The 10,514-nt window shown below is 50.8% G+C and overlaps 4 protein-coding genes across 4 annotated transcripts; 3 read left to right on the plus strand and 1 right to left on the minus strand.

The window, feature by feature from the left end:
• Nucleotides 1-13: 13 nt before the first annotated feature.
• LACBIDRAFT_325255 (uncharacterized protein) lies at nucleotides 14-1,610 on the plus strand (the record flags this gene model as incomplete). The annotated part of the gene is made up of 5 exons (XM_001878723.1): nucleotides 14-133; nucleotides 232-846; nucleotides 908-1,165; nucleotides 1,192-1,456; nucleotides 1,480-1,610. 5 exons carry the CDS (start codon nucleotides 14-16, stop codon nucleotides 1,608-1,610), a joined length of 1,389 nt encoding a protein of 462 aa, XP_001878758.1.
• A 132-nt stretch (nucleotides 1,611-1,742) lies between these two features.
• On the minus strand, nucleotides 1,743-2,546 carry LACBIDRAFT_293582 (uncharacterized protein; the record flags this gene model as incomplete). Its single annotated transcript, XM_001878961.1, has 3 exons — nucleotides 1,743-2,235; nucleotides 2,288-2,360; nucleotides 2,417-2,546. The coding sequence occupies 3 exons, from the start codon at nucleotides 2,544-2,546 to the stop codon at nucleotides 1,830-1,832; spliced, it is 609 nt and encodes a 202-aa protein (XP_001878996.1). The 3' UTR covers nucleotides 1,743-1,829.
• A 192-nt stretch (nucleotides 2,547-2,738) lies between these two features.
• LACBIDRAFT_317070 (uncharacterized protein) lies at nucleotides 2,739-4,872 on the plus strand (the record flags this gene model as incomplete). The annotated part of the gene is made up of 9 exons (XM_001878724.1): nucleotides 2,739-2,860; nucleotides 2,914-3,024; nucleotides 3,126-3,274; nucleotides 3,328-3,419; nucleotides 3,475-3,718; nucleotides 3,769-3,837; nucleotides 3,890-4,191; nucleotides 4,239-4,636; nucleotides 4,737-4,872. 9 exons carry the CDS (start codon nucleotides 2,739-2,741, stop codon nucleotides 4,870-4,872), a joined length of 1,623 nt encoding a protein of 540 aa, XP_001878759.1.
• A 193-nt stretch (nucleotides 4,873-5,065) lies between these two features.
• LACBIDRAFT_317071 (uncharacterized protein) lies at nucleotides 5,066-9,281 on the plus strand (the record flags this gene model as incomplete). The annotated part of the gene is made up of 4 exons (XM_001878725.1): nucleotides 5,066-6,779; nucleotides 6,840-6,991; nucleotides 7,042-7,141; nucleotides 7,195-9,281. The coding sequence occupies 4 exons, from the start codon at nucleotides 5,066-5,068 to the stop codon at nucleotides 9,279-9,281; spliced, it is 4,053 nt and encodes a 1,350-aa protein (XP_001878760.1).
• Between the last annotated feature and the right edge of the window lie 1,233 nt (nucleotides 9,282-10,514).

Consider the following 10,514-nt stretch of genomic DNA (forward strand, 5'->3'; position numbering starts at 1 on the left):
AGCCCAAGACATGATGAGTAAATTAGGTTTGGGTGCCAGTGGCAAAGAGACAAGAATGCTCACATCTTTGACTGTTGAGAGCTTCTCGTGGGCCAGGATGAGTGCGCACGCCATAGGAAGTGTTGTTGCGGTAGTAAGTATACTTTCAAAGTATGTTGACCAGGAATGATTGGAACTGTCAACTCCTCCCTCTCGACACCTCGTTTCCGTTCTTACTCAACAACTGCCAAGATCACAATGGCTCATACCGTTCAAAGTGATTTGGAAACTGAGAACGACTCCGAAGCCTTGAAGACCTCCTTACTGGATGGTCAGAAGGCAACTCTGGCCAACGAACTACCGGCCGAACTCCTCGTGCACATCTTTGAAACGGCACAAAAGATGTTCTTTCCATTGGACAAACATATGTCCTGGCGCTTTCCTTTCGTCCTTGGGAATGTGTCGCGCTATAGGCACCAAGTCGCCTACGGGGCACCGACGCTGTGGTCGAACGTGGATATCTCGCTTCTCCAAGATTTGGGTGGTTTACAGGTCTGTCTTAGCAGATCCAAGGACTCCCCCATCGATCTCAACATTACCTTTACCCCGGCTGTAAGCCAGAGAGACGTCAGCACGCTCATAGGTATCTTACAACCTCATTATCGACGTTGCCGTTCCATCAGAGTCAAGTCTGATTCCTCAAGTTACGAATTCCACACGAAGATTCCGAGCATTCTTGGCTCGATGTGCCAAGGCCATTATCCAATGCTCCAGCACATCTGTGTGGAGGGCTTTGAGGAGGGCTTTGATATAAGTGTGGATTTACAACCGTTCGCAATTGTAGCTGACGCCGTTAACCTGACGAGTGTACGGTTAAGAGGTCTGGGTTTCAAGTTTTGCCGGCCTCCTCTTACTTAGTCTCTCCTAGACAGACACCTCCAGTCATACCTCTTTCCCTCTTACTGCTGTAACACAGCTTCATCTGGCGCCCTCAAATTATACGCTGGTTCTCTACACTGACTTCTCCAACATGTTGTGGTCCTGTCGGTCCTTGGTCACATTGTGTGCCTACAACGATTTCATCGTCGAATGGCCTACCGATCCCATCATCCCCATGACACCCATGACATGCCCTTCCTTCGTTACATACGCCTCCTTGGATATGAGGAAGTTACTCAACTTCTACGTTCTATATGTGCCCCGGGTTTAGAGGGACTCACCATCGCTCCAATTGTTTCGCGCGACCTCAGGGGGGAAACTAGTGACACTCCTCGTTTTCCGGTGTTAAAATCGCTCACCCTTGCACCCGCTTACGTCGACTCAAACATTGTAGACCTCGCCAATGCTTGCTTCCCAGGGATCAAGTTGCTTATTCTTCCCAATTATGACAAACTTTCTGACTGTTTTAAAATGACGGACTCTCGGCCATTTTGGCCTGAGCTGGACGGTCTCGCTGTCCGTGACATTCATGACCAAGGTGTATTGTATGAGTTTGTCCAGCATCGCCAACGTTTGGGTGTGCCCTTGCGCTCGCTGTACCTGGATCCCTTGTCAATATCAAGAATGACCCGAATGGACTGGCTAAAGGATCAATTGTCGGTGGAGGCAGATCCATGGAAGACACAACGTGAGGACAGTTTTTATCGAGATGAAGAAACCCGTTTCCTCGAATGGGAGTGAGGGGCAATGATACTTCTTGATCCATTCATACCCTTCTTTCTTCGTCATGTTTGCTCGTTACATTTGTTTTTGTTCTCATCAGCGAAAGCATAGGTTGCATGATGCTCTAAGAATATGGTAATACAAAATAAGCTGAAGTGATGATGCCAGACCCCTTTCCCTAAAATACTTCAATTTCCTCTCTCCAAAAACCCAACTCCACCCGCGCGTATCTTGCCCATGAAGCTCTCATACCACTTGGCGATGACGCTCATCGGAACCGCAACATCCGGAGACATCCCAGCTCCCCCGGTGAATCCTGAAACGTAGTTGAAAAGGTGCTTGACGATGCGCTCAGCGAGGACCGTCGGATCCCTCATCATATCCACACCGGGTTTGGTGAGAGCTGATGGGAGAGTCTGCATCTGTAATTGGATTTCGGAGAGAGGTTCGATTGAGAGGCCAAGAGTCGCGGTGACGTCGGTTTGTAGTGCACCTTGTTGAGAGAAGGCGGAGAATGCATTTATGGTTGAGGTACCGGACGTGAAGCCCGTGCCTTTCAGGCGAAATATTGCGGAAGGTTTTTCGTTGGATAGCCTGGGGTGCAATAGATTAGGTTGGATTGGAGAAGAAGAATAGAGATACGCACATTCCTAATAGTTGGAAACCTTTGCCGGGCCAGAAGAAATGCACAGTCGCGCCGTAACCATCTGGGAATGGAACTATGACATATTAAATTGAGAAAAGCAATTTTTGAAAGGGGTCAAGTATTACTTACCAGTGCCAAGGAGAAAGACACATATATGGTTTATCGAACTCGCTGCTGGGAGCTGAAACGACGCATGTGTGTCATCAATCTGTTGGAGATCTGTCTGGAGGAGACGACCGGCTACGCAGCATCCAAACATGATCTGTGCTGGAAGTGAGAACGATGAAATGTGGCTTTTGAACGCATTGCATGGAATCCTGGTGAACCACGCCGAAGCCACTAGAATGCCAGGAATGGGCAACAATGCAGGTTGAACTTACCAGGAGTGGCGTGTGAAATTCGACATTCACACCCAACCGCACTCTTTCAATTTCTTGTCTCTATAGCCATCATGTCGGAATTCGAAGACGATATCGATGACCAGCTTCTCGAGCTCGCTGGAGCAACCGAGAAGAAGCGAAAAAGACACAGCGGCGCCCATTCAAAGTCCTCATCAAAAAAGCGCAAGGCGGAGTATGTACCATTCCATGTGTGTTATTATTCAAACTCACGCTGCCTCGTTCTAGCCCTATGGACTCTGAGTCGGAAAAGGAACCGGAGAGTGAGGACGATGCAGCGGGGAGCTTAGATCCTTACCCTTTGGAGGGGCAATACAAGGACGAGGCCGATAGACAAAGGTAAATTAACTGCCCCTCCGCAACCCACGACCCAGCCCCTCTTTATAAGCTGAGCGTCGCCTGTTTGGGTAATCGATGCCTCCCTTACGCTTTCCCCTCAGACTCCTCGAGATGCCAGAGACAGCGCGCGAGGAGATCCTGGCTGAACGCAGCGAAAAGAAGCAGCGGCTCAATGAACAGCAGAAGTTGGCTGACCTGCTGAATCAACGGAGCGCCGTTGGCGCTGACAGCGTCGCAAAAGCAGCGAAACGTTTGTGGACCCTCTTAGCTCTACCATACCTTTTACTGACAATTGTCCCTTAGGTCAACATACCGTTCGTGGTGCTACGAAAGAGAAGACACGCAAACTTGACGAGCTCAAGGCCCGACGCAAGGCTAAAGATGAGAAGAAGCGGGTGGGTGCATCTTAAATAACGATCCATGGCCTGAATTGACTCGCGATGATCGTAGAATACATCCCCAAAGCGGGATCGCTCTTCATCTCCCATGGATATGGAGATCTCAGACGAAGAGTCTGAAGATGGCCAGATCACAAAGCAAGATCAAGAAGAGGAAAAAGAACGAAGGTTGCTGGGCAAGACCGCTGAGCCTGACAACACCCCATCGACCTTGCAACATTTCGAGAGTTGTAGACTGTCAAGAGATACATTGGCAAAGTACTGTATGGCGCCATGGTTCCAGGAATACGTCCGTGGTTCGTAATGTTACGACTTACGGACTACAATGGCTGATTTCTTATTGTAGGAGCCTGGGTCCGATATCTCATCGGACAAGAGGCTGGTCAGCCAGTGTATCGCATGTGCGAGATAGCTGGTGCGCCTGAATTTCCCTTCGACAGCGTTGGCGCTTGTTAAACTTTGGAAAGACCTCTCTGCGGAGGCTGTCAAGCCTTACAAGGTTAATGACAAGCTGGTTAATCAGGTCTTTGACCTCAAACACGGCAAGTCAATACGATCGTTCAACATGGACAAGGTTTCAAATGGTCCCTTCATTGAGGCGAGCTTTTTTTTGTTCATGGCCCGTGGTATCTGTGACCTTCTTCTGCAGAAAGAGTTCGATCGACTAGTGAAAGTTTATGCGGCTGAGGATGTGAAGCTGCCGACAAAATTGCATTTAGAGCAGAAAGTTGCTCAGTTGCAAAAGCTCATTTCGCAACCTGTTACAGAGGTTTGTGATGTCTCCCCGTGCTCACCATGTCTTATCTTCCACCTCAGAGTGATATCAGTGCAATGCTCCAACGCAGGAACCAGGTGCAAAATAATAAGCCCACGGGAATGTCTACACTTGAGCGATCCCGCCTGACGCAGGCCAGGACACTGGCGATGCGACGACACGACTATGACGAAGTCAAAGACATTGACATCCAACTTGCAGCTGCTGAGATTGTTACCGCTCCAGCACGAGTGGAGGCTGTGGACGTCTTAGCCAAGGTCAATGAGAGGAATCGCAAAGCCAACCAGGAAGCCGTGCGAAGAGCTGAGATGGCGGAATCTGAGCGAAAACGACGGGAACGGAAGCTCGTCGCTGCTGGAGGTGCAGCAACGCCACAGGACCCGAGCGCTCGGTTAAAGACAGTGCCGAGGCTGTTTAACGCTGCTACTCCGACATCAAGGTTTGTGCCGTCTCTTTTTTCTTCGTTCATTATGTGGTCGTGTTGGCCACTTGTATCCTGTGCTCTGTCAGACTTTTTCATGTTGCTTTTCCCCTCTTAGGCCGGGAACTCCTCTGGCGAATGGTGCGGTTACGCCACAACCTCCGGCAGAATTTGTGGTCAAGACGACAGTGGCCACCAAAAGCTTTGAGGCGTCTATCCTGGACTCGATTGAGATTGACTTGGGGGACTTTTAAATGTATACCGTGGAAATATAATGTTTTTTAGATAAGATAAGATAATGATGGAGGGATGTCCTAATTTGACCAAACCTAATCTGTGTTTCTCGCGCACGCACCACCTTCGTTCTCGATACGCTTTGTTGTCCTCAAAACACTCTGTCCATCATCCGCCCCAGAGCCATCGTCGTCGCCGTCGTTGGACACAGCGATGCCGCGCTCTACCCTCTCCCTTGAATCTCTCAGCTCTCCATCCCCATCCCCCCCACCCACCGAGCCAGCACTCGCCCCACGCAAACTTCCCATCCCACTTGACCAGCCCACCACTGGCCTCGACAGCGACTCGGAGTTGTCGGAGCTTACGGATGAAGAACAGGACGCTACAGAGAAGCGAACCACGACAGCCACTGCCATGCCAGACCGGGAAGACGATGAGGGTGCTGGCATCACCGGGGGATCACGTTCCAAGTCGACGAGTCTCCGCCAGGGGAGACCTCAACGTCCTTCCAATCGACGGGGAGGTCGGAAGAAGCGTAGCAGCATCGTCCCTGCCCCGATGTGGGGCTGGGTAGAAAACAAGACTGCTACTATTGCGCAAGAGGAAGAGGAGGAAGATGTAGCTGACCCTCCGCGTGCTATGGAGGAAGAAGAAGACGAAGAGATGCGCCAAGAGGAAGAAGAAGAGTTGGAAGGTGAGGAGGACGACGATGAGGAGGATGAAGACAGTGAGCGTGGCCCTCGCCGTCGTATGGGTCCCTATATGATCTCTAGGTTGCCTGGTATCAGGCGTAACCACATTTTACCCCAGCTTCGTCGGCAACCCTCTTCTCATGATGATGACGACGACGAGGGCGAGGATGTCGCGGATGATCCGCCTGCTGTCAACGGCACGGCTGCTGTTGATGAAGAGGACGACGAGGAATACGGATCTGGAGAAGATGATCCTCCGTATACCGCGAGGAGCACTGTTTCTCGAGGTCGGCCTCCAGGGCGTTCTGCGGGTCAATTGCGTTCTGCACGCGTTGCCTTGCCTTCAACCGAAAACACCAATAACACTGAAACAGGGAACGATAGCGAAGCGGAAGAGGATGACGATGAGGACAACGCTAGCACGAAGAATGACACGAAAGCTGTTGTTGATGAAGACGACGACGACGACGAAGAGGACGTTTCCGATGCTGAACCTGTCCCAGCAGAGGATCCCGAGAGCGGGAATGAAACCGTGTCAGAGGACGAGGATGGGAAAGAGTCTACAGTTGAGAGACCGACAACCCACATTTCATCGAGTGCTACCTCTCCGTCCAAGCTTCCGAAGCCTGTTTCCCCGACTGCAACATCCCATTCCGTTGACGCCACACTAATTTTGCCCAAGGATATCATCCCAATCGCTGTAACTGCAGCAGCTTCGTCTATCATGGCTGGCTCCAGCGTTCTTGAACCTGCTTCCCCCTCCCCGTCCTCGTCTGCATCTGTCTCGCGAGCATCATCGCGCTCCCCTTACGTTGCACCGTCAGCCAAAGCTTCCGAGTGTGCTGATCCTGATGACGACAAGGAAACCACTTCTAAAACTACCAGAGGCAAGGGAAAACGCAAAGCACCAGCGTCTGACAAGGCAGAGGCCGAGAGCCATCAGTCGGCCGCTGGTAACTCGAAAGCGAAAGCCAAAGACCTTCCACCGCTAGACCTTGACATAGAGATGCGTGAGGGGGACCAGGACGAACTCGATCGCTCTGCGGGGGATATTGAGGTGGAAGAACCGTCGCCTGACGATGATCTCGAAATTGAGTCGGATCTCCAACCTGCTCACAGGGCTGAGGCCCTAGATGTTTTGGCGACGATTGAACTCAAGTTTGCTTTGCTGAGAGAGCGGGTTTACGTGGAGAAGATGGAAACTTTGGCTTGGGAAGAGGCCTTGGTGAACGACGGTATGTGTTCTGCCTGATATTTCAAGACCCTTTCAATTAACGGATTTTTTTGATTATCAGGTTCGCACCCTGAACTAATACATCTTCAAAAGGAACTTCGAAAACGCAGAGATAAACGCCTCGAACTTGCGTCAAGAAAACGCACTTATGAGACCGTCAACGTTACGAAACGAAGACGCGTCGACGAGGAAGCAACTTGGAGTTGGTGGAAGGTGCGTTACGATGACTGCGTTATGGCTGTCATATTCTAAGTGCCTTGCAGGTTGCTAGAGATGAACTACAGACCGATATGATTTCTGAGACGAATAGGAAACGCAGGCGTTTGGAGAGAGAGCGCAGAGCTGTTGAGCGACCTCAACCTGGTGTGTTGATTTCAATCCTGCTTTCTTTCATTCATCTCATTTCAATATCTCAGTGCGCCGGATACCAAACCCACCCACGGAAACCCTCCCTCCTCCGTCTCTTCGTAAAATTGTCAAGAATTTCCCCTTCAACAGTCGCCGTAAAACGGATTACCTCCACCCAGGCCCCAAACAACTCATCTACCCCGAGCTATCTACGTTGTCATCAGACGACATTGCCAACGACCTGAACTTCCTGAACCAAAATCGACGTCATTCTTACGAATCTCATCGACATTCTACTGTTAACATGAATGTCCAGATGGCCCCGCCCTTGCATTCGATTGATTACAACCAGCATGGAGGCGAGATTCCTGGTGGGTTTGGTGGAGCGAATCGATTGCCACCACCCCCGCAACTCGTTCAGTATCAGCACCACGGTCCTTCACCTGGAGGAAACGCGCCCCCTCACAGCAGCTACTCTTCCTATAATGGATCATCAGGTCGTCACCACCCTCCATCGAATCCCCCACCTAATGTCCACAACCACTCTCACAATCATAATCCATACCCGAATGATCATGAGATGGGTGGAATTGTAAACGGGCCAGCTCACCAAGGGCACCAGCTTTTACCGCACCACCCTTACTTTGGTTCAGGAAGTGCAGGTGGGCCAGCTAATGTGTATCCTCCCATTGCTCAGCACAATGGTCGCCGTTCAATATCGCCTGTCAACCTGATGCCCAATGGGTCAGGGAAGCAGAATGGGACCTGGATGGGGGCTGGCATGGGGATGGGAGGCTTTCATTCAACTCCCAAGAGTGATTGGATGGACCCCCGGAGGAACGAGTTGGACGATGAGGAGCGCGCTTTGAGGGAGCGAGATAAGCGTGAGCGGGAACTACGAGAACGCGACTTGCGTGATCGTGGACATAGGGAAAGAGACCATAGGGATAGGGAGGCCCACGAAATGGAGCTGGAGAGGCAACGTGAGCAGTATCATATGCAGCAGCATCTCCACCGCCAGCCGCCACCGTCGTCAGGACATCCACACCTTCATCAAGGTCCTCCACCTCCCCCGATTCCCCATCATCATCATCACCGTGCTCACCACCATCACGTGGTGCACCACCACCACGGACAGTCACAATCAGGGCATGGATCATCTTCTTTGCCTCCTGGGGGTCCTATCTTGGATTATGATGACGGACGGCCTCATTCGGGTCACAGCCACCCTGCAGAAGTTATCAATATTTCGTCATCTAAGTCAATACCATCTCACTTGAAAGGTGACGAACATCATCCTCCTTCTGACTACAGAGATGGAAGGAGACAGCACACACGACATCCTTCTGGTCCGGAAGATCGTGAACGACCGTTGGCAACGCCGTTCGTCATGGGTTCTTCCCATCCCTCTAATGTCCACTTGAATGGTACATCATCTCCTCGACCAACCTGGAATCCGTCTGAAGAGAATTCTTTTCGCATGTCCTCTTCGTCGTCCGCTCCAGCAGGATATCTAAGCGCTCATGACGGACCTACCCACTCACCAAGTCACCGTTACACAAATTCAACCGGTGCGCATCTTGGACGTGGTCCTCCCCCCGTCTCGTCTTCCTCCCTCCAAAATAGCGTTGGCTTGTCTCCACCTCGCAATAGACCTTTACCGCCCCCCAGTCCTTCAGCTTCGTCTTCGAATTATCCCAACCCAAGCTCCCACCACTCACCTAGATATGGGCCACCACCACCTTCCAATCGATCACCCGTCAACCTCAAAATGCGCCCACCGTCGCCTCTTTCCTCTAAACTTAATGCTGGCCCTCCTTCTGTATACAACCCCTCACTAGCTGGACCAGGACGGACCTCCACCCCCACGGGTCACCACCCATCAAGTGGATCCCACATTTTATCGGATATGAAAAATGGAACTGCGCCCCTTTATCCTATTACCAGTCGGACTGCATCTCCGCTGACTGCATTCCCGCCAACATCATCCCATCCCAATATAGCGACTGTGTTGTCCGGAAGACCATCGACGAATGGTGCCGATCGGGATCGGGAAAGAGAGAGGGATCGCGATCGTCATATTTCTCCAAGGGTCGGTATGTTGCCTCCACCGCCCTCGAAATTAAGTGTTCCTCAGCTGGTTGATGGTCATTGATACCGACTGCCTCCGCCCGAAGAACCTCGAGACGTAAATTCTTCGGCTGATGGTTTTGTTAATCAGTACTTCGACTATTCTCCCCGCTTTTCTTGTGACCTTTCCCCATCCCGGTTTTTACTATCCTTTCATCATCCTATTTACACCACCTGCTTCTCATTTACCTGTCTGGGCGGGTTTTTATTTTTTTCGACGTCACATACTTTATTCATACGTAGGTTCATCCAGCAGAACATGTTAGTGTAATATGGTGTATGCAATCAACATACCAAATGGAAGGAAGCTCCACTCCGACTTGTGCCACTCTTTTGACTATAAATGCGGACAGTTTTTTCAGTCATTACTCAGGCCTTGGCAGGCCTCAGCACGCACTGGATGTTATTTCAATTCGATGAATTGCACACTACAACGCTGGCCATGGCGGTGCCTGAGAGATTGAGTTGATTTAGGCGTAAGTAGTAGGGTCGCTTGGGGTCGCGTCCGCGCTAGTCGCCGCCGGTGGACTGTCGTTATTAATAACCTATGTACGCCAATCAGAGCGCAAATCCAAATCGTCAGCATCTTTTATTATATAAAATAAATCTGCACCCCACATCTCAATGAACCCACGCTGACCAATGATCGCTTAGGAATACTTGGTGTGGAGGCGCTTGGGACGGCGTCGCGACGCGCCTCTCAATGGGACCCAAAATCTTGTATCACATAGGTCTGCCTTCCTGATGAGAACGAGAAGAAAGATTTTGGAACCCTGTCACTTCCAAGCGCTTGACGAGGTAATTCAATGGGCGGCTACTTCATTGGACGGATCTCGAAGCGCTCCGTGGATATAGGCATATGTCCTGCGCATTGCGATCTCTCTCTTGTAGATTTCAACTCCGACTTCAAGCGCATGGACAGTCACCAGTGCCTCGAAATGTTCTTGGAAGCGTTACGAGACGGTATCGTGGTTCTTGAATAACGTGAGGTGCTTCGAGTTCGCGCGACTTTCCCTCAGTCCCCTATGATGATGGTCGATCTCACTCATATGGAACTTCCCCTGGCATTTCATTTCAGTTGACACATGTTCAGAACCTGTTGAGAACCTCCATCTTCTCGCCAGATTTGAAGATGAAGAATCTGAACAAGGTTGAAGGACGCAATTCTATGTGATCGGCTGACGGACCGAGTCGAGGTCAGAATGGGTAGTTTTTTTTTTCTTTTGCGCTGACGGTTCCGAATGTGTTGATAAGGCTT

This window comes from Laccaria bicolor, genomic scaffold (assembly GCF_000143565.1).
Source record: "Laccaria bicolor S238N-H82 LACBIscaffold_7 genomic scaffold, whole genome shotgun sequence".
NCBI lineage: Eukaryota > Fungi > Basidiomycota > Agaricomycetes > Agaricales > Hydnangiaceae > Laccaria > Laccaria bicolor.